This window comes from Syzygium oleosum, unplaced genomic scaffold, assembly GCF_021117445.2.
Source record: "Syzygium oleosum isolate NSW1041296 unplaced genomic scaffold, Sole_v2.1 Sole_v2.55, whole genome shotgun sequence".
Classification (NCBI taxonomy): domain Eukaryota; kingdom Viridiplantae; phylum Streptophyta; class Magnoliopsida; order Myrtales; family Myrtaceae; genus Syzygium; species Syzygium oleosum.
This window is the reverse complement of record NW_026607539.1, coordinates 51,542-74,714: the sequence shown is the minus strand read 5'-3', so window position 1 is coordinate 74,714 and position 23,173 is coordinate 51,542. Positions and strand designations below refer to the sequence as shown.

The window sequence follows — 23,173 nt, the reverse complement described above, 5'->3', positions numbered from 1 at the left end:
AATTTAGCGACGATTTTTTATTAATTCTTTAACGACGAACTCTGCAACGAATATCGTTTAGGGACGAAATTAGCGACGAAATTTTAATTTTGGAACGAACTTTTGTAATTTGTGATCGTACGATAAAATCATTTATTTTATTTTTGTGATTTTAAACCTAATTAAAAGAAAATTTAATTTTTGGAATTTATATTTAACATTGATTAAACACTTAATAACATCAAAATATTATAATAATATGAAAATGAAATACATTCATCTACATTTTCCACAAAAATGACATAAATATTTTTCTTTATAGTACACATAATGAGAGAATATATAATCTTGCACAATAACTAATCTTTGCACAATAAATAATGACGACAGAAATAAATCAAAAAAGAATATCCTGCTTTTAGCGACAACACCCATCATATAAATACTGAACAAAACTAAAGACACGGTCCATGTGAGATGCTCACTTCCTGCTCCAGTTTTAACAAATGCCGGTTGAAATGTTGCTGCAACCTCTCATTTGCATAACTTATGCAGAATTGCTCAAAGCTGTTCTTCTACAAAACATAAATTGTCTGGAATTAGACACAAAATTAGTGACATTGTTTCCACATTAAATGTTAATATATTCAGCTTCTAAAGGATACATAATGACTGTACACGGCATAGATTGTGAGGATATGAAAAGTGCAAGGCGTTCATGGCTCAATGTGAATGATATACCTGCATGTACATGAATATTGGATCTAAGCAAGCTTACAAACTCAAAAGCACATTAATAGCAGACATCGAGTTAAGTCTTTAAGAGAAAGCCTCGAAGCCATTACCTGCAAGGATGATTACAAGAGCTGTTGTTCAAAAACTTCCATAAAACCACAAGAAGACAGTGCCACAAAGTGCAAGCAGCAAAAGTGCAGCGGCAAACCCCACAAAAATACCCACAAGAACATCATTGCACCTGAATGAATGCAAACTTCAGTCAGTAAAAAGGAATGCAGCAGAAGCAAAGTGTGCTTAATAGAGTTATTCTGAACATTTCAGAAAGAGCAACTGAGGAATGAATTCTAGGAACATAGACAAAAGAGGATGTGTATCTTACTAGATAAAATCCAGCAAGAATACCGTGTGGCTCCAAGGAGTTTGGAAGTGACAACAGGTAATACTCTATGCTTATTTTGATTTCTTCTACTTTGACAGGAAGGAGGAGTTGCACATATTTATAAGCTCAGTTCAGGATGAAATATTGACATACAAACATGAATGGATCCAGGGTAACAGGTCATGTCAGGATGGGAAAGGATAACTTGAACCAGCAATACAATAGGAAGTCAATAAAAGTAGCTTGTGAAGTGACGAGTGACTTTTCGACCTAAAAGGAAAAAAGTGATGAGTGACTTACCGAGACCACAAGAAACTTTACCATGCCGACCATAGCGATAGCTGAGAAAATTCCACACCATATGATAGAAAAGAAAGATGTAGTCCCCATATGTAGGAAAGAATCGATTCCCCTAAGAGTGCAATCCAACCAAATCATTGATAAGAGAAACATTGTGTTCCCAAAGTATACAAGCCATTTCAAAACAACCTAGTAGGCCAGCTCAATCTTCACTTTGACATAGTCACGAGCCTTTAGTATGTCACCTTTTAAATTAATGACAAAAGGTCTTTGTGACTCTAGCCACTCTCCAGCTGCCTTTAGGACACACAAAACTGATCTTCTCACATTTCTAACAACTAAATTGTCAAATATGTGGACATTTTCTATTAGATTCGTTATATGCCCATTCAGCTTGCAGCCCAGGCCACCTTTTCGGCTATTTTGACAATTATTATCACAATGTAGTCCACCTTGTTCTCTCTCGTGGGACATGCCCATAGGAGATGCATTTTGAATATAATCCCCTGAAGATTCCCCAGACAGAACTGGGTGCTCTAATCCCTGAGCTGCATCTGTCCCTTGTTTATCCATACTCATTAGTTTCCCAGTTCCTTGACTCATGCTCTCAGCCGACACGTTGCTCGAGTGATGACTGTTCACAGTTGTCTCTTTAGGAGGAATCTTCACGTCAGTAGCTTGTCTTCTTTCTTGATGTGTTTCTGAACCCTTCTTTTTGCCATTCTGTGAGGAACTACTAACCCCATTCTTCTGCTGATTGCCCTTCCTAGCCATGAGTCAATATCCTAGGAGATTCTTCCTGGGTTAGGATACCAAGTTAATACATCCCCATCAATCAAAGTTGGCTTGCCATGCTGATAAGTGTTTTACTGCCATACCATCACCCATATTAAAACAGATGTCAGAGCTTATCTACCATCATTTAGGAAAAATAAGATGCCAACCTCGTTGACAGAGCACACTCCACAACTTCAAGAAAAGCTTGGTCAAGAAGTTTATGCACCTAAAATCGTAATTTATACCTTCCAAAGAGATGCATTTTACAAACTGTAAGACCTAAAAACACAGTAACATTGTTTTTTACTTTTTAATTTCAACGCAGTAGCTTCTAGTTATAATTACAAAAAAGCAAGGGAAAAAAAATCAAAGGTGCTAGAAGTTTTGAGAAATCCATGGTCTAAACCCTCCAAAATCACTTGAAGCAGGGGGGAGCCAATTCCAAACTGAATTACAGGTCAGAACGACTTCACCAAGCAAGCTCTGTTACCAAAGGCGACTCAACAGTCACTTAGCATAACAAAAGTTGCAAGCTTCCGCTATTTAACCAATACTCCTCTGGGGAACCACAGACATAGGTAAGAACTTTCAACGGAATCGAACTGAACACATTCCCAAGTAAAGAAAAGTGTAAATTCAAGACCCAACAACCAAAAAGTTTACTTCCCCGAGAGCATTGCAAAAGCTCCGAATTTGAACACTCAGCCCAGTAATTCAGCTAACAGAACCCCGCTGGATACGAAAATCAAAAGCCAAGCAACACCACTGTCGCACCCAGAAACATCGCTTGAAATTCAGCACGCAACACTAGCACTAAAATCACGAATTACAACACCAGAACCCCCTTTACCCCAAACTACACCCGAAACAGTCGAGAACGAGCAGGAACGCAGCTAGAATCGAGCAATCAGGCACCCGAGAGAACGGGAGGAGCACGCAATCAAACGAACGAGCCGGCAATCGGGTGCAAGAATCACGGAACGCGACGACCCCATCCAGCGAACACCAACCGGAACACCCAAAGGGGAAGTACCTCGAGGCCAGTTCGGCGGCGGCGCCGCCCCCCAATTCGGACGAGGGAGGGACGGGGGCGAGGGAAACACGGGGGGCCGAGGGAACCCGAAGGGACGCGGGGCCCAGCTGCTGCTGCTGCTGCTCCTCCTCCTCCTCCGCGGCGGCGCGTCCTCTCCACCATCATCGAAGCTGCGGTGCGAGGGGTAGGTTCTATATCTAGCGAGGGGTACAGCGAGTGCAGATCTGATCGAGAGACGAAAGAGGGAGAGGCAGGGAGAACAGCGAGTGCAGGGAGGATCTGAGGAATCAGCAGAGAGAGAGAAGAGAATGGCGGGTGAGGGCGGGCAAATTGGAAGTGAGGGCAGGGAACGTTTTGTCCGTCGCAAAAATTAGCGACGGACAAAGAATTCAGCGACGGACTTCTTTGTCCGTCGCTAATTTTGCTAATTTTAGCGATGGACAAAAATGTTCGTCGCTAATTTTCCAAGGCTCAATTTATTTTTTATAGTGTAATTTTGTGATGGATTTTAGTCCGTGCCTAATTAGCCACGGATTTACCCACGAAAATAAAAAATAGTCGGGAAAGTGAAGCAAGAGTTTATTTTCGTCGTTAAATCCGTGGCTAATTAGCTACGGATTTAGCGACGACCTTTTAAAAAATAATTAAAAAATTTAAATTTTTTACAAAAATAAAAAAGAGAAATAAAAAATAATTAAGAAATTCGATTTTTTTAAAATAAAAATATTTAAAAATTCTTTTATTTTTTTGATCTAAAATAAAGTCATGAGATTGAAATCATTTTCCAATGAAATCCAAACATCAGAAAACGATTTCTATCGTATATCACCAAACGAATGAAAACTAAACGTATTCATGGAAAATGATTTTCCGGAAAACACTTTCCTTTATCATTAAGTTTTCCGCAAAATAAACGTACCCTTAGAGTGATTACCAACTTTTTTCGATCAAGTTACTAACTAGTTTTATGTTACCTTCTTTTATTTGGTTTTCTATTTTGAAATGACCGACTTTTCTTATCTCTAACAAAAATACATTTCTAATTTTCTACCAGCTTTGAATTTATCTTCTATTACATGAAATTATCAACTTTTTTGTGTGCCTCATTAACTTTTGCCCAATTAAGTTACCAATTAGTTTTGGATTGTCAACTCTAATTTGAGTTGCTTACCCATTTGGTTTTTTAACTTACCAATTTTTATATTGAGTCATGCTTCTTTTTGCATGACTTACTAATCCCATTTTACGATTTAATACCAATTAATTTTCTATTACTAACTGTTATTTTACTTAATTACTAACATTTATTTGATTTTATCGTCGCTAAATCCGCGACGGATTTTTTTTCCTTCGCAAATTTGAGTCAGATTTTTTCCCGGTGCAAATTTGCGATGGATATTTTTTCCGTCGCAAATTTGCGACGGATTTTTTTTTTCTGTCCCAAATTTGCGACGGATTTATTTTTCCGTCGCAAATTTGCGTCCGATTTAATTTCCAGCGCAAATTTGCGACGAATTTTTTTTTTCCATCGCAAATTTGCGACGGATTTTTTTTTTCCGTTGCAAATTTGCGTCCGATTTTATTTCCAGCGCAAATTTGCGACGGATTTTTTTTTTCCGTCGCAAATTTGCGACGGATTTATTTTTCCGTTGCAAATTTGCATCCGATTTTATTTCCAGCGCAAATTTGCGACGGATTTTTTTTTTCCGTCGCAAATTTGCGACGGATTTTTTTTTCCGTTGCAAATTTGTGACGGATTTTTTTTTTTCATCGCAAGTTTGCGACGGATTTTTTTTTCCGTCGTAAATTTGCAACGGATTTATTTTCCGTCGCAAATTAGCGACGGAAAAATCCGTCGCTAATTTGCGACGAATTTTTATTTTGTGGCAAAAATCCGTCGCAAATTCCGTCGCAAATTTTTATTTTGCGACGGAAAAATCCGTCGCTAATTTGCGACGAATTTTTATTTTGTGGCAAATTCCGTCGCAAATTTGCAACGGATTTATTTTCCGTCGCAAATTTGCGTCGGATTTTATTTCCGGCGCAAATTTGCGACGGATTTATTTTTCCGTTGTAAATTTGCGATGAATTTTTTTTTTCCGTCGTAAATTTGCGACGGATTTATTTTCCGTCGCAAATTTGCGTCGGATTTTATTTCCGGCTACTTTTGGACAGAAGTGATTGTGAATGTGGCGGTGTTTACGCGGACGCGTAGCTGAAGAGAATTATTGGCAGTTAATAACGTGGGAATGGAAATTGACCAATGAGAAGATAAAGCATGTGGAAATGTTGGTGGTGCAAAAGAAAGACGCGTGGGGTCTACAAAAAAGGGACTAAAGAGAAAAAGAGGATAGACCCAAAAACAGGCATATGATCTTGCCCGTGGATCACGTGGAAAGGGCAGCCACGAATCTCTATGCAAGTGAAAATGATTTGAACGTTCAACATCTGGTGCTGCCTGGTAGACACATAAATGTATTTAGACCCATCAAGGTCAGCAATCAATGTCTTGAACCGCAGTTTCCAACATCTAGTAGCGAAATGCTCTCATTAACTTAAGAAGTTAGTGTATTTAGACTCTGTATATTTGGTCATGAAACAAGTAAGCTCGTCAATAAGAAGATGCAAGTTTGAGTGATGGATATCAATATTTGTGAAAAAAATTTAAGTTAGCCAGTGTTTGAATACACTAATTAAGAGACCATGACAAGGTCTGACTTGAGAATCGAATCACCTTATGTGACGAGTTTGCATTGACACGGAACCATGGCGTGTCTCTATTTGAAGAAGCTTTTCTACGTCTTTGAGATGCCATTTTTCAAAAAGGCACATACTTTTTGAAAATGCAATGTCTGCTGTTACTGCCATAATCATTAGCCAAGAAAAAGAGATGGTGGTGAATATGTTTTGCATGTTTTGATCAAGAAACCAACAGAGTTTCTCACACAAATAGCTCTCAATTCTCCCTTAGGCAATAAACGAAACGAGTCATATTCAACTCACCAAATATACAGAGTCTTAGACAAAATTCATCTTCTTACAGAAAAATAAAAATAGTGAGAAAATGTGATGATACAATGCTTATCTTACTGCTCCACCGTTCCATGACACAAAAGTAGGGCATGTCCTTAATTGCAAAACTTGCTAAAGACTCACAAAGTTCATATGTAGTGTTAAACAAAAGACTACAACTCATTTTGCTCAATCCAGAAGTGCACAAATTTCAGTCGTAATGGATTATCTATCTCACATGCACTGTTCGTAAGTCATAGCTTAAGAATACTGCACTTTTAAATAACCTTTATGACGAACTCTTCAAAGCATGAGATGAATGGTGGCCAGCTCAAGTCATGCGATAGAATTGAGACGCCAAAAAAAACCAAGGCTCAACCTTTGAACAAGACATGTTTTTAAGAAATTTGACAAACGACAATTTAGAAGCATAGATAGAATGTCGTCCTTTATACCATCAATCGAAAACATCCACAAAATCGACCCATTTAACATTTGAACATTGTGCTAAATGATGCTGCGTATCATGTGGTCACCAATACAATGAAATTAAAGCTGCATGACCAGCTAATCTCCACGTATAGTCAACAACTAAATATAGCAACGAAAATATGATAGCGACATGGCAAGGAAAGAGCATGTTGACCTCGTTTGTATCAATTGCTTCATCTGAAGGAATTGCATGAAATACTCTGTAAGAAGAAGAGAATCAACGAGCAATGAGACACAAATTTAGGCTTCGAAACTTCTATTGAAACATACCACCTATGGAAAAAGGATAGCAAAATACTGGACAATCACGCCAAAATCCATAATTGGGCACTTAGACACATCATTATTGACCCGAGGTTCATTTTTTCTTTAAATTCTCCAAAGAAAATTCCTTCTATTTAAATGGAAGATTCCAGAAAACAAAGGAGCATACATAAATTAGAAGTGAGCTTTTTCTCAGTTTCTTTTAGTCCTAAAATAATTTTGATGATAGTCATTGCTAGTCCTATAGACGATTTTTGCTTGATAAATAGAAAAAGTTCAACTATAGGGCACCAAGCGGGTGCAAACCCATTTACATAAACAGCCCAAAAAACTAAAGCCATACATAAAATAGCTCTCAAAACCAAAAGGGAGCTCATGCAGGATGAACCATCAATTATATGAAAGCAATTGGCATATAACAATTGCATAGGGTTTCAAATATCATGAAATCATGACAAGCCCGAAACATACATGTTTAGAGCTCATCGTCTATATTAATGGGTTCCTTCTTCAAACTTTTGCCAGAAAAGATGCCAATATCTTAATCTAAGGAGGGATTACTCCAGCAGATTTCTGTAAGTAATATATTCATCAATTTTCTTTCAGCATAGACGAGGCTCTTAACATCGGTTAATATAGAGTCGAACAGGAAATTCTGTCACCATGCAAGAATGCTCAAAAAGGCACAATTCTGCAAATGTTTAAAGAATAAGCAAAACTAACCTTTCTTCTACACCGGGAATGAGATCCTCAGTCAAAGCCACTCCGCCAATCTAAATCACCAAACCGAGTCATTATACCCAGTCAATTTATAGCAATTCAAAGAACATCTCAGGGTGTGCACGATACTCACCAGTTGTATGCTGCAGAATAGTTTTCTCTTAAGATCGATATGCCCTGTTAAAGTAATATAAAAAACTATGAACCATGATACATTAACAATCCCTGCAAGCAGAATTGAAGAAATTGCGAAGGACCTCCCAGTTGAAAGGATGCTACTAGTGATTGCTTCAGCAAGGTCAACCTTCTCTTCCTTCTTAAGTTTTGTTTGAAATATAAGATAGCTGTCCCACATTAGCAATTTAATGTTAAACCCAGGATAAAAGCTATCTGCCATGTCTGGTCGTCTGGGATAATCAAAATGCCAAGTTTCTTTTAGAATATCCTCACTATCATTATACCTTGCAAAATAATCATTTTGTCACGATTAAACTTGATCTGAAAAGTTCTTAGAAGTAACAATTTCGCTCACCAAGAACGAGGTGGCGGAGGATATACATCTGGAGCCAAAAGCATTAAATAAAACAAACCTATAGAGGTACCTAAATAAAAAAGAACTATTGGTGCATCTCTAGAAAGCTAAACATCTAGAAGCAAAGTACTATAGAGATGAGATTTCATTTTGGGAAACATACTTTGAGAGCAGTAAGCCTTGTCCTATGAGATACAGCTGGCATCCCGTCCTCGTATGAGTGAACAATTGGTACAGCATCAACCTCCACCTCCTGTAAGCACGAAACTTAGTTTGTGGAAGAATGCTATGATACGGATTGTCCGAAAGAGAACACTTGGGGTTTGGGTATAATTTAGGTGTAGAAAACACTTGAGCATGTGAGTGAGCAATTATAACTTGGATTCTCCGATTATAGTGGATTATTTGTTGCTGGCTCTCTTCGTAGACGTAAGTACTGATATATCGGACTGAATCACATAAATCTTGGGTGTCTTTTATCATTCCTTGTTTATTTCTTTGGTAATTTCATATTGGGCTTAATTTGTAAGATCTCGGTTAGCTTTCGCATTCGTTAATATTAAAACATAAATCCCCATTCTCACGTGGGTTTCTACCATTAAAAGTGGAGCATGGGCATACGTTTTTCAGTGCTCACGAGTACAAGAATTTTGACGAACACCAAATCTTAATTACCAAATTAGAGGGATTCATAGACTCACTTGGATGTATCACTAGGGTTCTTTCAGTTCGTTTAGCATCAACATATCTGTACGCTTGTTCAACATGTCACTGCGAACTTGAGGCCATAATATATGATGCCTCTGGGTCCATAGGAGGCATCTGGATATATCCTGAAACCCTATTACCCATCAATATCATAATCTTGGATGTTCATGAAGTAATTTCAAGTCCAATTAAACAATAAAGTAGATATTCTGGACAAATAATAAAAAGTTGCATGCTGAATTAAGTTATCTCAAGATAAAAAACAGTATATGCGTCAAAAGCTCTCTATCTGTAGTGTGACGCCAAATAATGATAGCCAGACCTCACATAATACAGGCAAATCAAAAGAGGAACCTTCAAGTATGTAAGGTGGTTAAGCAAATCAACTTTAAACATTGTGCACATGATGGTAGTGAGGCTAATGCAGATATACTGCAGTAAGCTCAGAACTATGAGAAGTAGTAAGCAGCACCACTCCATCAAATGGTACTATCTTCTCGGAGGTAGGTAGAGCCACTCCATCCTGACATTTACAAAGGACAATTTCTTCATTAACTCAGTGGAACATAATCCATCATAATATTTAAAGTTGTCAGTAGATATAAGGTCTGAGCAGGATGTGTAGAAGTCTAATTTGTTTCATTGTTGTTAATACAATATTGGCCCAATTGAGAGTTATTTGTTTACCAGAAGAATGTTAATCAGACATATGAAACACAGCATTACAGTGGTCTAGAAAAGGAGAGTGCCTATTTACAAATGTTAACTTTGTAGCATAATTGGTGATAGGAAAAATCAAAACATAAACAGAATTTCTTCATCATTTTAATTCAGTTTTCAATCATTAATTTGGAGGTGACACTAACATTAACAAAATGAGAGGAGATGGTGGAACAAGAAATTTATAGCAAAGAGGAAAGAATAAGGATGAAGGCTGCAGCAGCAACAATCTCACTGCCGGTATGGTGATAACAAGTCAAGATTGATGTTGAAAGCTTAGACTGCACTGCTCTTTAATAATAATTACAGGTCAATATGGATTTCAGAAATAATTACTCTCGTCATGGGTCACTCATAAAGACAAACGAGCATAGCTCCTTTTTCTTTTCCTTCGGTTTATGAAAAGGTGTTATCTCTAAGGTCAATCTATGTTGACATGACCAGTGAATTTGCTTTAAAAGCTTGGCGGCAATGATGAGCATTGCATCATCTGCTCTGCATCACCAAAAGCAAGACTTATACTCCAATAGAGGCAAAATGTAAAATCTTACAAGTACCCCAATGCATATGACTGATGTCACCTGAGCTCCCACATTCACAATGCAGGCAGTTGACAAGCCGTTCCCAAAAGCTGCAGCAAGACTTTCCTGTTGAACATAGTTAATGAAGTATTTATAGTCTACTAATGGAGAATACAGTGGGTAATACTATAGTCACCTAAATATTTGTCATGATCGGTGATCACATCATGAGACAAAACACAATTTGGAGAGTGGAGAATACAGAAGAGAAAAAAGCATGCCATTTGGCTAAAGTTATTGCCATGCAAAGTAAACAAGCTGTAAGATAATGTGTTACATAAGTTACAAATCATGCATAGCCATAAATACGATATCAATTTTGTGATTCTAGGGAATGGCTGTCATCGGAATAGTGAAAGCATGCTAAAATATCTTTCACAGTTAAATATCTTTATCAACTATTTTATCATAAAACATGTTTCACACTAAAATGTAGGTAAATTTCTGCAAGTCATCAGAAGGCAGAAAGGTTCCCAACCTGGTGTACCACGGCGGAGCTAAATTGCAAGTCCCGCAACACTATATAAAGCACTTCCTTAATTTTTGCTTGAAACCAGAGAAAACAGAACATTCAATGTGAAACTGCTAGATCCCTGGCAGAGAAAAACAGCAAAACAACCAACTACCCATTCAGTGGATTCTGGACACATGCATTCAATGCAACAAGCTCAACTTACAAGAAAGCAAGGGAAGCTGTTTGCAAAGATATTGCCATGGAAAACCTTTTCGCTGTACCTAATAAAAAATGTACTTAGAGCACAAGAGGTAAAAGGATAGCACCCACTGAAGGTCCAGATGCAACTCATCCTTCAACCATTGATGTTGCGATCACTCTATCATGTTGTAATAGTATTTTTCGAAAAGCATATCACTAAGGATGAAGAATCCACCGAAGAATTTAGATAAATACCTCTTCCATCAGCAAGATGACTAAGCATACAGAATTTCAGCTCGATGGGACAAGCCCAGAACTATTTAACTACTAATGCTAAAACACATTCTCGAATCTTAACTACCTGAGACGACACAAATTCTTGCATAACGGGGATGATGGAAGTGAGCAGGAGAACTTGTAGAGTAGAAGTTGATAAAAAAAGGAAAGCTAATCCATCACAATCTCTTGATTACAAATTACTCTATCTTCTTCTGGCATGGTGCATTAAGTGTAAAATCACTCATAAAACAATTATTCCCTAATTCTTTTAAGGCTTGTAGCAAGCCAGTACAATTTTGAGATTTTTTTGTATACTGGTTATGACAGAACCTGATGGAATATTTAAATATGGTTTGAAGTACCCAAGATTGGGAATTGGAACGGTGTAGTCTTTCTATATTTTTCTTTACAACATTGAGGGTGTGAATCACACCGAAGATAAGGATCATTCGGTCTGTTGGCAGGTATTTTCAATCCAACAATATACTAATCTGTCTTTTCTGAGACAAATGTGAGCGAGGAGGCTAATTTCCTTGGAGGCAATCTAGTAAAGGAAGTTCCTCAAAGAGTGGCTTTCTTTCCCTAGAAAAAGAAGGTTGTCTTAAAAAACATTTTGACAATCAGTAACATGCTGAACGGCTTTGATTCTGGTAATTGGTGATTTTGTAAGTGTGCCCTAGGGTTGTTAGGAACAAGGTTGCTAGGAACACTCATTAACTGTTGGTGCTTTCTTGGTTGAGTTTTCTACAGTTAAGAACAAGGTTGTGAGGAGCGGGATCCTACTTATGATCGATGAAGGTGTCTAAGGGATCGGATTGTAACATCAGATGGTGGGTTGTAAGATCCTAAAGTATTACACCGACAATATAGAAATCTTGGATAGTCCAATGAAGTTTGTTAATTATGAACATGGTGTGACATTAAAACTCCAAAATGGTGTGAATTTATAGTTTATATACTACATGTACAAGAAAAATCAGTATTTCTATTACCTGAACATCGGATATACATATTTAAAGGTGAAAGTATGTCAAAGGTCGACCAATGGGATCAGTAGGATCACATCGATCCTATGATTTTTCTTAGCTTAGGATAGGGACCATGTAAAGATCCTAGGTAATTAAAGTCCTCCTTAAGATTCCAATCATTTCTTCAGTTTCAAATGAACTCCGGGCATGGATAAGAATGCATGTTAGCACAAGCAAGGAGAAGAAGAGATTGAAGGATTTCATTCCTCCAACAGTGAGAGAAATGTCAGAAGTTCATAGAAGGAGAAGCAAAACACAGCGTTCACATCCAAACTCATTAATGTTAGAAGTTTATTGAGAATCATTTTCCGCAGGGGTGGCAACCCTCAGTAACTTTTTTACAATAAGTCTATCTTATGCTTTCCAGCAGAAAATGTGGTATAGCAATATGACTCTGACGCACTGCCAACTGAAGAATCATAAGAGTACTTACAAAATAAGGTGGGAAGAAGTTGACAGCATGATTTTGATATAAGATCATACATACAGATTGACCTTATATCCAAAGTTCTATTTCAGCCTCTCATCCATTCTTTGGCAGTTCTTTAGCTTTGACTATAGGATCTTCTAAACCTATCACAAGTAAACACACAAGTTAATGACCCTTTCAAGCATCCCAACATAAAACGAAATTTCTTTGCAGATCACACATAAACTGCGCCTGGTGTAATAAACTCCCGACCCAAAAAGTACCAATATATTTACTACTGATCCATGCTTTAGAGCTTAAGAAAAGGCCACCAATTGCTTAATGAGATCCAGAAAGTTCCCCAAAAAAACATAATCCCGGTAAATTTAGGTTTCCTCTTGTCAACCTAAAGAATATTACATTAGCTGAAGACCTTAAAAGTCCTTTCTTGGAGTAATCTTTAGCTACAGCAATGGTATACTACCTCTCAATTATAGAGTAGAAAAAAGAAATCTATTCCTAATGATAAACGAAGTAAAATGAGCCAATAAACCGTAGGAGAAAATAAAGAAGAAGCATGGGAAGAAACCACACTACAATTCTCTTATTACTCAACCACATGTTCATGCATCCACTTACAACACATAGAATCTCATGAAATGCATAAGCGGAAAAAGTAATAGTAAACTCTTCGTGTATAAACAAATGGACATAAGGAAAAGCAATGCAAATAAGTACCACGATTATCAAATGTCTCAGGCACAACAAGAATAGCAGAATACATATTCCTTTCAGATTGGGGTATATGAAACTTCTCCACCAATATCCCAGTCTCAGATAGTATGCAAATCCTCATATACCTGAGAAGCAAAATTATAGGGATGAGCAGCATCATGCCAAATTATTTTTTTCTACTTCACCGACGCCATACTATTATTGTATGACATAGCAAATGTATGTAGTACTTCACATTACAAGGGTGTTGCTGGATGCTTAGAGCTGACTCTTGATGAGGATATATGAAAGATATCGATGAATCTAACTAAGCAATTATTTTCTTTCTTCCTTTTTGGAGTGAAAGAGTGGAACTCAGTAATAACGAGACAGCACCTTCCTTCAGCGCGTAATATTAGGGGTTCTGATCTTACCTGCTGCATAGGATAATCTTGTGAAATGTTAACATGAACTCTTTGGATAGGACGGCACAAACAGTACGGCTCTATGGGTGATATTTTCAGCTTCGTCACAAATGAACCTTCTGTTTTTACGTTCACCTAAGTCCACATCCATTCCTTCATGTTTGTCCAATGAAGTACTAGGCAAGTCTTTATTATTTGAGCTATCTGCAAAGCAAAGTTGAAAGTCATATAAAGAAGCACATACTAAAGACTTGCTGCAGATTTTCTATTTCAGCACAAAAATCATATTGCATTACACAACCTGTGTATAAAAAATATGAACTCGATCATTCATATAGCCCGGCAATCATAAATGCAGGGGACACGTAGGCGCAGGGGAAAAAAAGAGATGCTTCCACAAACACTGTAGATCATTTAGCAACCTGGACTATTTGTAAAATGCCTAAGACCTTTGCTCTGGCTGAGAGCCAACTCCACATATCCTTGAATAGCAAGAAAAAAATGAAAACAACCCTTTTCCGTTTTTGTAAACTACATATATAGTATTGCAACATTACGATTATTTTAATTTTTTTTTTCTTGCGGCTGGACATGAATTAGATTTTGTATATGTTTTGATGTCATAATATCTAACATAGGGCTACCGTTTAGAGTATCATAATTTCAATACTAATTAGATTAGTAGGCTCATAATTTTTTTTATCAAGGGTAACTTATATGGGGAAAATAGGATACATGTTACATGATCTTTGCAATTTAGGATTTCCATTTTTTGCTTTGTTTATAGTTTTACATAGTCACCATATAATTAGTTATTAATTCATGAGCTCTTCCGAGTGCATCAATCACGTTTCCACATACAAGTGAAAAAAGAACTCTTGAGTAAGGAATGAATGAAATAAATTTGGATTGTTAGGAAATGGATTAATTACTTACGATTTTTAATTCATATGTTTAATAATCAATTAATCTCTTTTTATTTTTCACCATGCTTCATTTTATTAAATATAATGTTACAATAGTTTAGTAAACAGTTATGCGCTTTTCCGATATCGCTTCCATCAATCGTGTTTATGCATAAATGTGAAAATAGAACTCTCGAGTCAGGAATGAATGAAATAATATTGGATTTCCTCTTGTCAGGAAATTAATTATTTACTTATTGTTTCTAATTAATATATTTAAATGACTAATTTATCTCTTCTTATTTCTCCTCATTCTTCATTTTATTAAATATAATGTTACAATAGTTAAGTAAACATTTATGAGCTCTTTACGTAGCCCCAGGTAAATTAATCATGTTTTTTCATATAAAAGATGAGAATGCACAAGATTTGGACACGTGACGCAATTATCGAAGTCTATTCTATCCAACCATGTAATAATCCTAATTGGAAAATGTTTTCACTTCCTATTTTATTGAAGATTCCGTTAACATGTGCTTTCATGGATTTGGCGACAAATACTGTCCTAGTTGAGAAACAAGGAATTCTTAGGACGCGAATAATAACCATTCTGTTTTCCTGTTTTTCTTTTTTTTTGTTTCTGAAAACAGGCTTGGAACAGAAATCTGTTTGGCAAAATAATTTCATTTTTTTATTTCTGGGACAAATTTTGCCCTCGAAATAGATTTAGAACAGAAATGAGAAGTTAAAATTTTTTGCTTTTCTATTTCTGTAACAGAAACAGAAATAACAACTCTCTTTTACTGCTCACCCTTACCGCCCACCGCTGCCCACTCGCCGCCACCCATTGCCGCTCGCCGGCCGGCCGTCTGCCACCATTGCCTTTCGCCGGCCGTCCACCGGCGGCGGCTGCTAGCTAGCCTTCCGCCGCTGCTTGCCGGCCATCCGCCGTCCCCCGTCGCCACCTCCTTTCGTCGGCCAACCGTTCGCCGCCACCGCCGCCTTTCGCCGGCCATCCGCCGTCGCCTGTCACCACCGCTGCTCGTTGGCCGTCTGCCGTCGCCTGTCACCACCGCCGCTTGCTGGCTATCCGCTGCTGCCGCTCGCCGGCTATCCGCTGCCAGAAATAGTGCCAGGAAAGAGAAATGTTATCATTCGTGCCTTTAGTTGCCAACTCCGAGAGTTTGTTTGATATCTTCTAGGGTCGACTTTCAATTCAAAGAAAACTCATTTCTTTACGACCTTCTTGTCCCTTGTGTTTAGCTTCTTCACTAAATCATCACTCCCATATCACCACTATATAACCACGAAAGCGAACTTCATCAAGACCTAACTCACTCAAATACGGTAACACCAAGTAACGGAACACACAACGGACACCGATGCGATCCCAAACATGACCGAGCAAGCGGGTGAGAGCGTTCGACAAGACGAAAGCCAGAGTCAAAGGCCTCGTGGACATTGGGATCGCCCAAGTCCCCGCATATTTATCCGGCCGCCCGACAGCATGGCCTGCATCGAGGATCATGTGTAGATCCCGTGTCGACCCGGGACGTGCGAACACAGGCGCCGCTTGTCGCGACAAGATGGTGCAGAATATTGGGCAAGCACTGGAAAAATGGGGTTTCTTCCGGGTGATCAACCATGGGGTCCCCGAGAGCCTTTTGGAGGAGGCGATCAATGGGTCGCACAGGTTCTTCGCTCAGGAGACGGCGGCCAAGAAAGGATTTTACACTAGAGATTTTGCGAAGAGGGTCATATACAAGAGCAACATGGGACTTTATAATTCAGTCGCTGCTGATTGGAGGGACAGTATATTTTGCTTCATGGGACCTGAGCCTCCCCAGCCCCAGGAGTTGCCCGAAGCTTGCAGGTGAGCCAGTGGCTTCTAATGTCTTTTTCACCTTTCAAAAAAGGGAAAATTCATGAACAAGTTCACAAAGTGAATCAATGAAGATAGTTTGCAAAAGAGTTGCAGTAGTTCATATAGGTGCTAAGTAAATGCTTTTCACTGTATGATACTTGAGAGCCTTTTTTTATTTTCTTCAACAAATCAAGGGCTAAACTAGCACGTGTATGAAACTAGAGTTGTTCGTGTTTTTCTCCATTGAATCAGCCGGAATAGGTGTTGAACACTCAGGAAATGAAAGTGCCCAGTTCTTCATTCGGTCAGCAAAGGCAACTGCAACTGCCGAATGGGTACAAAGTTTCTCCCTTAAATTCCACTAGACATGTTATAGCATGTAATCTTGCATCTAGTCTCGATCAATGAGACGATTCAGTAAGATGATCCTCAAAGATTGACCATTTTCACTGACTGGAACCTCGGAGGTGGTCTTCTTGTTCTTTTTGGGCAGAAAAAAGGATGTTCCTCGACAGTTGACTTTGTGTGTTCTAGTGGTGGCAGTACCAAACTTTTGCAACCGAGATGATACAAAATACCAATACCCTTTGTTGTATTCTCTGGGAATCTGTCCGATAATACTTTTACAGCAGCTCTAGTTCAGTTTTCTGATACATCGCAATATCTGTGGCAGAGAAATGCTGATGGAGTACTCAAAGCATGTGATGAGACTGGGCTCTCGTCTGTTTGAGCTCTTATCAGAAGCCCTAGGGCTCCACCCAAATCACTTGAAGGAGATGGAGTGTGGAAAGGGACACGCGATCATGTGCCACTACTATCCGCCATGCCCACAGCCCAAGTTGACCCTGGGTGTGACAAAGCATTCAGACAATCACTTCCTCACAATTCTCCTCCAAGATCAAACTGGAGGACTTCAAGTGCATCATGAGAACCACTGGATCGACGTTCCTCCAATACCTGGAGCACTAGTGATCAACATCGGAGATCTTTTGCAGGTAAGTAGCTTTGGCCAGATATCATTGTTCATCTCTGAACTTTTCTGAAACCGTATTTTGATTGGTCGACACATTGCGATCATCTTCTCGCCCTTATTACTATACTTCCTCGTATGCTAAGTTAGTTGAAGAGCTCTTGAGAATTCAGGAAGTAAATTACCACGGCATCTTCCCAGTAGCAATAACATCATGTCTTCACAATTTGGGATTTTCTTTGGTAAGACGAATCCATGTCTACCATTCCCAAATGCCTTACGCATCAAGTATCCAAACAGAGCTATTTAACTCATCCAAACCTGATCCAAACTTTGTTAGGTCATGCTAGCCTCACATTCGCAGGTTCAAAATTGTCTAAATGAGACAGATGTATGTTGAAACAATGTTTTTCACAGCAGCGGTCAATGTGGGGTCCTAGATATTCTGCAGTTTTTGTATTTATCAACGTGAAGAGTGTAATCATAGCAATAAGAAGAAATTTTGCTCCTTCATTTCTGAACTGAGAACTAACAGACCGAGAATGGTCCACTCATTTTGGCATTCACAGCTCATAACAAACGACCGGTTTAAAAGCGTCAAGCATTGAGTCATGGCAAACAAGAGAGTGTCGGTGGCATGCTTCGTCAGTGACACTCCTCAGGCATCTTCAAGGCTGTATGGACGCATCAAGGAATTGACATCAGCAGACAAGCCACCAATCTACAAGGAGACTACACTTCCAAACTACACTGCCCATTACATTTCCAAAGGCCTAGATGGAACTTCTGCACTTCCTGATTTCCAGCTGTAGACTGTGTAAACTTTTTTATGTGGTCTTATTGATGTTTGTATTTGAAGATAAGTGTGTGTTCATCTACTACCACAGAACAGGATTGCCTTTCTTCACTGCTTGGTCAACTGAAGCTTATATAGCTTCAACTGATAGAACTATGAGCACCAACTTCCACAACTCTCAAAAACAAAGATCATCCTCTAAACAAAAATGGTCTTTAGATGAAACTGTGCCCAATACTCGTACGACAGTTACAACACTAATCTACCACGAGAAAACAATTGCACTTGCAGGAACATTTATGTTTGGTTCAGCTTCGACTTTGTATATTGAAGGCAAGGATAAAAAGTGGAATTCTTGCGAGCCATCAACTCACTCAACGACAATAAGCATAATCAACCGCAAGGCAAAAATCTATCTACACTTAGATTTTTTATGAAACTATAGGTTTCCAGTAGACGCGATGAGATCTGGAACCTAATTGATCCAATCGAGTCAACATCACATTAAGACGATACAACGATTGATCCAAGGGCCAAGACGACATTGAATTGTAATGTCATCTATCGATGGTCAACTCTGTCCTAACAGATTTTTTTTTTCCATAAATTGCAAGACTTGTGTAGTAGCTACCCAGTTGCCCAAAGACTCGGCCATTATTTAAACAGCATTGTCATTTTCTCAGCAAGTGGTAGCTCATAAGCTAATGACTTTCTCCTTCCATTTTTATGGACCTAATAGTTCTAAAGTCAAATGGATCGTCCCAATGTGATGTCACTGTTCTCTTCTCTCCATCTCTCAGCTATAAAGAAGCTGCTCATATCATCCATAACATTCAATTCATAACAAACTCATCTCCAACAAATTCACATTCACAGCGAAATTGAATTGCAGTAGAGAGAAATAGAGAGAGGAACAATGCCTACCATCAATTTGGCCTCCGACTCCGGCGAGCAGAGTTATGACAGAGCGAGCGAGCTAAAAGCGTTCGACGACTCGACAGCCGGCGTCAAAGGCCTCGTCGACGCCGGCATCACGGAAATCCCCAGAATCTCTTCATCCGATGGGACAAGACATCGGAAGACAACTCCGAATCGGGCGGCAGCTCCGAGCATCTCGGCGTCCCGATCATCGACCTCGGCCGTATCGACCGCGACCCGGCCAAGAGGGAGGAGGCGATCAAGGGGATGTGACGCCGTCGCCGGAGGAGCCGCCAGAAGTTTGCAGCTGAGTGCCTCCTCCGGTCCCGGAGTCACCGACGCCATTTTCACCTGCGACGTTACAAAACATGTTTTTCACAGAGACAAAGTAACCTTTTCATCTTCGAGTTGACTTTTGTTTTATATATATTTTTTATTTTACAAAAACTAATTTTATTTAACCAGAAAAATGAAATCTCAATATAAATAACAATTTATGAGTGGATCTAACCTAATAATGACTTTCACGGCCAAAATTGCAGGGACGTACTGATAGACTACTCCGAGCAAGTGATCAGCTTGGGCGGCGCGTTGCTGTTCGAGCTCCTGTCCGAGTCCCTCGGGCTGAGGTCGGACAGCCTCCGGGAGATGGGCTGCACGGAGGGCCTCGTGGTCATCTGCCACTACTACCCGGCGTGCCCGCGGCCCGAGCTGACGGTGGGGACGAGCGAGCACTCCGACAAAGACTTCCTCACGGTGCTCCTGCAAGACCACATCGGAGGCCTCCAGGTCCTCCGGGACAATCGCCTAGTCGACGTCCCTCCTATCCCTGGAGCCCTAGTGGTCAATGTTGGCGGCCTCCTGCAGGCAAGTTCGATTCAATTCGACCCTGTTTCTTATATCCGGCGACGTTAGTCGTAACATCTAATAATTTGCAAGCAACCCCTCGGATCAACGACAATGCCGCCACCACGGGCACTGACAAAGTATTACTAGTGCACGGTCTAATGTCGTTGAATACAAAGTGCCAGGTCAATTATCAGAACACCTGAAATTTTTGCGAACATAGGCGATGTCTCGGGGATCTAGGGAGATACTCTTTGCCTGGGGATTTCTTGCTCTTCGCGATCATTGGGACAATGGGGCGGATGCTGATAATGCCTGTCCTCTTATTTCTTCCTTTCAGCTCATAACGAACGACCGATTCAGAAGCATGGAGCACAGAGTACTGGCGAACGCGGTGGGCTCGAGAATCTCGGTCGTGTGCTTCTTCAACACGAGCTTCCAGCCGTCGTCAAAGCTTTTTGGGCCGATTAGGGAACTGTTGTCCGAGGACAATCCTCCGATCTACAGAGAGACCACAGTGAGGGACTATCTTGCCTACTTCAAGGAACATGGCCTTGATGGAACTTCCCCTCTGAGGCACTTCAAGCTGTGAACTTTACATTTTGTTTAACCAAGGAAGAGATGCACAATCCTTCTTGAACAATTAATGTCGTCGTTATGAATTTTAGGGTTTCAATTCGCTAGAGATGTATTAGCCATATCACTGTAGCATTGTATTGATTGTCTATGAAATAAGATTCCTTTCCATGCTACCATTGTACCAACGTACCATATTGTCATAAACTTTATTTGAACAAGGAAATTGATTCAATCTGCGGAACTCAATTCGATAATAATTTGCAAACAGGGATTGCGCTTAGACATCAGTTTTGGAACTGGTTGTGGCCGGTCGGATATAGACATGGACGATGCTCATCAAGTTTTCGAAGTGCTCAAGTATAGAAGATGAGTTCGCTAACCGACAAGGTTTCTCATAACTCGAGCGGTCAAAGATGACGAGCCTGTTTGCAATTTTCTGATTGCTTCTTAACTTCACCACTTCTGTCATTTTAAGCCATTCGTTTCCCAAATGCTTTTCCAAGATACCTGCGTTTGACCGGCAGTACGTAGAAAAAGCCAACCGCAATTCTTGAAAGTCAGACGAACTTGCCATACAATAATTGCCGGTTGCTTCTTGGTCTTGTCATTGAATTCTAATCACTTTCTTGGTGATGCAACGCGTATAATTGTTCTTTCTTAGTATGATATTTAGATAACCAATACATCACTACAATAACATCGAAATCTCAAATTTTTAACTCCACTAAATCCACAGACATTTCAACATAATCAATCTAGAGCACACATCTCTTGAATACATGGTCAACAACCAAGAAATCACTACTAGGAGTATCAACACGCAATTCATATTCAAGAGGTTCAGGCAACACATCAAGCTTCATTGCAAATTTAATAGAAATAAAGAAATATATAGCACCATGATTAAACATCACATAAGGATATTGTGAGGCAATAGAAATTTTACCTGCTACAACTGCATTGGATACTGCAGGATCCTCTTCCATCACAGCAAAAACCTTCCAAATTATCCTCTGTCTTTATTGTTTCTCTTGGTGTCTACCAAATGAAGAAGCATTTCTCCACATGGAACAACTGCGTGCTAGGTGTCCTGGTTGCCCGCACAGGTAACATGATCTACTATCAATTGGAGCATCTCTCTGTATAGGACAATCCTGCCTCATGTGCCCTACTTTCTCACATAAGATACTTTCCACATGTATTACGAGGGCGCTGAGTATTTTAGGTTTCAAACGGTCTGCTGATGCCTCTTCGCTTACTACTACCACTTGCTTCTTGAAAATCAGTGAACTCGGGCAAATGTGCATTTTCTATCATTTTCAGGCTCAACGGCTCCACTTCCACTTAATTCTTTCATGACAATGGAAGTCAAGTACTACTTGACAATTTTCAAATAAATCAGCTTGGGTGATAGGCTAACTGGGTTTGTCCCTTGCATCCTGTGAGTCCGAACTCCTATCATATCAATCCTCTCGTCTCCTTTTTGAAGCCACACCTTGAGAACCTTGAGGCATATCTCTGGTATTACTCGCTTACCTTTACTATTCTTACGAAGTGACACCAGTTTCTCTGAGTCAAAACGCATGATCACCTGGATCCAAACGAAATATAACCTTAGCACCTAAAAGATTAACGCACTAAAACTATTACACAATCTCACAACATCTCATAAAATCTACACTCAAACATATCATAACCTAAGTTTTGATACCAACAAGAATATGGGATGACACGGCCGTCCTTCTACCCGAAGGACGCAACCTCAAACATAACCATAAAAAAGAAGGGATATGTTCACTACAAACCTTGTAACTTGTCATGAAAGTGTAATTGAGTCCTAAAGTTAACACCGTCAAATTTACTAATGGAAAATACTGACGTGGCGCTGACATGACTTATTTTAATATTTTTTCTCTCCTACTTGGCTAAATTATGAAACATAAGACAAACGACGTCGTTTTGGCTAAAAATGTGACATCCTGAAATTTGCCCATTTGGGATTTATGAAATGAGTGGTTTTATGAACGTACTTGTAGCTAGCTCTCGCTCGGAATTGGCCATTCCTGGGACACTAACCGTTAGGGAAGGGCTAATTAGGGATTTAAATTCGTGCGACTAAAGAAATTCGGTCGTAAACTGATTTTCAACCATAGAATCGTCGAGGTGACATTTTGAGTCAATGTAGGCCGATTTTAGGATAGTTACGGGCCAGTTCGTCATTGTCATACAAGTGGATCACGGGTGATTCCGTTTGACCACGAGGTGAGTTGACGAACGACCCAGAACCTATACCGAACGATCGCGCCCGTTGGAACTAGCGATCGATCCTCGCGATTACATTGACAACCGAGGTCGTCACGATCCGAACGAACTTGCACGTGACTTGATTTAGTATCAGTCACGAATCGAATATGCGAATTTCCCCAAAAGCCGCCCGTTAGTTCGAGACACGCTCAAGTTACGTTATTTAAAATTCAATTATTAAATTAGAGACCAATTTGGGCATGAAAATTTAGGAAGTCACGACAGGACATTTGGACGACATTATTA

At 39.5% G+C, this 23,173-nt stretch overlaps 1 protein-coding gene, 1 long non-coding RNA gene and 2 pseudogenes across 3 annotated transcripts; 2 read left to right on the top strand and 2 right to left on the bottom strand.

The window, feature by feature from the left end:
- Positions 1-277: 277 nt before the first annotated feature.
- On the bottom strand, positions 278-3,552 carry LOC130134626 (uncharacterized). 2 transcript variants are annotated; one of them, XR_008815620.1, is made up of 4 exons: positions 2,825-3,552; positions 825-2,399; positions 660-720; positions 278-554 (listed from the first exon to the last, which is right to left on the bottom strand). It is a non-coding gene; the product is annotated as an uncharacterized LOC130134626 (long non-coding RNA). The 2 variants fall into 2 exon arrangements; XR_008815621.1 differs by lacking the exon at positions 660-720.
- Positions 3,553-6,149: 2,597 nt separating this feature from the next.
- Positions 6,150-8,341, bottom strand: LOC130136942 (actin-related protein 9-like). The gene is made up of 3 exons (XM_056307579.1): positions 7,828-8,341; positions 7,698-7,747; positions 6,150-6,910 (listed from the first exon to the last, which is right to left on the bottom strand). The coding sequence occupies exons 1-3, from the start codon at positions 8,089-8,091 to the stop codon at positions 6,751-6,753; spliced, it is 474 nt and encodes a 157-aa protein (XP_056163554.1). The 5' UTR covers positions 8,092-8,341; the 3' UTR covers positions 6,150-6,750.
- Positions 8,342-16,176: 7,835 nt separating this feature from the next.
- LOC115668022 (1-aminocyclopropane-1-carboxylate oxidase homolog 1-like) lies at positions 16,177-19,091 on the top strand (annotated as a pseudogene).
- Positions 19,092-19,130: 39 nt separating this feature from the next.
- Positions 19,131-20,693, top strand: LOC115668024 (1-aminocyclopropane-1-carboxylate oxidase homolog 3-like; annotated as a pseudogene).
- Positions 20,694-23,173: the final 2,480 nt, after the last annotated feature.

What these genes read in the sequence shown, in the direction of transcription:
- LOC130136942 (XM_056307579.1), bottom strand. Translation starts at nt 8,091, where the DNA reads ATGGCAGATAGCTTTTATCCTGGGTTTAACATTAAATTGCTAATGTGG. An exon ending in TATTCTGCAGCATACAACTG is followed by an intron (nt 7,748 to 7,827) that starts GTGAGTATCGTG and finishes TTGGTGATTTAG; the next exon opens with ATTGGCGGAGTGGCTTTGAC. An exon ending in ATTCCCGGTGTAGAAGAAAG is followed by an intron (nt 6,911 to 7,697) that starts GTTAGTTTTGCT and finishes TTCTTCTTACAG; the next exon opens with AGTATTTCATGCAATTCCTT.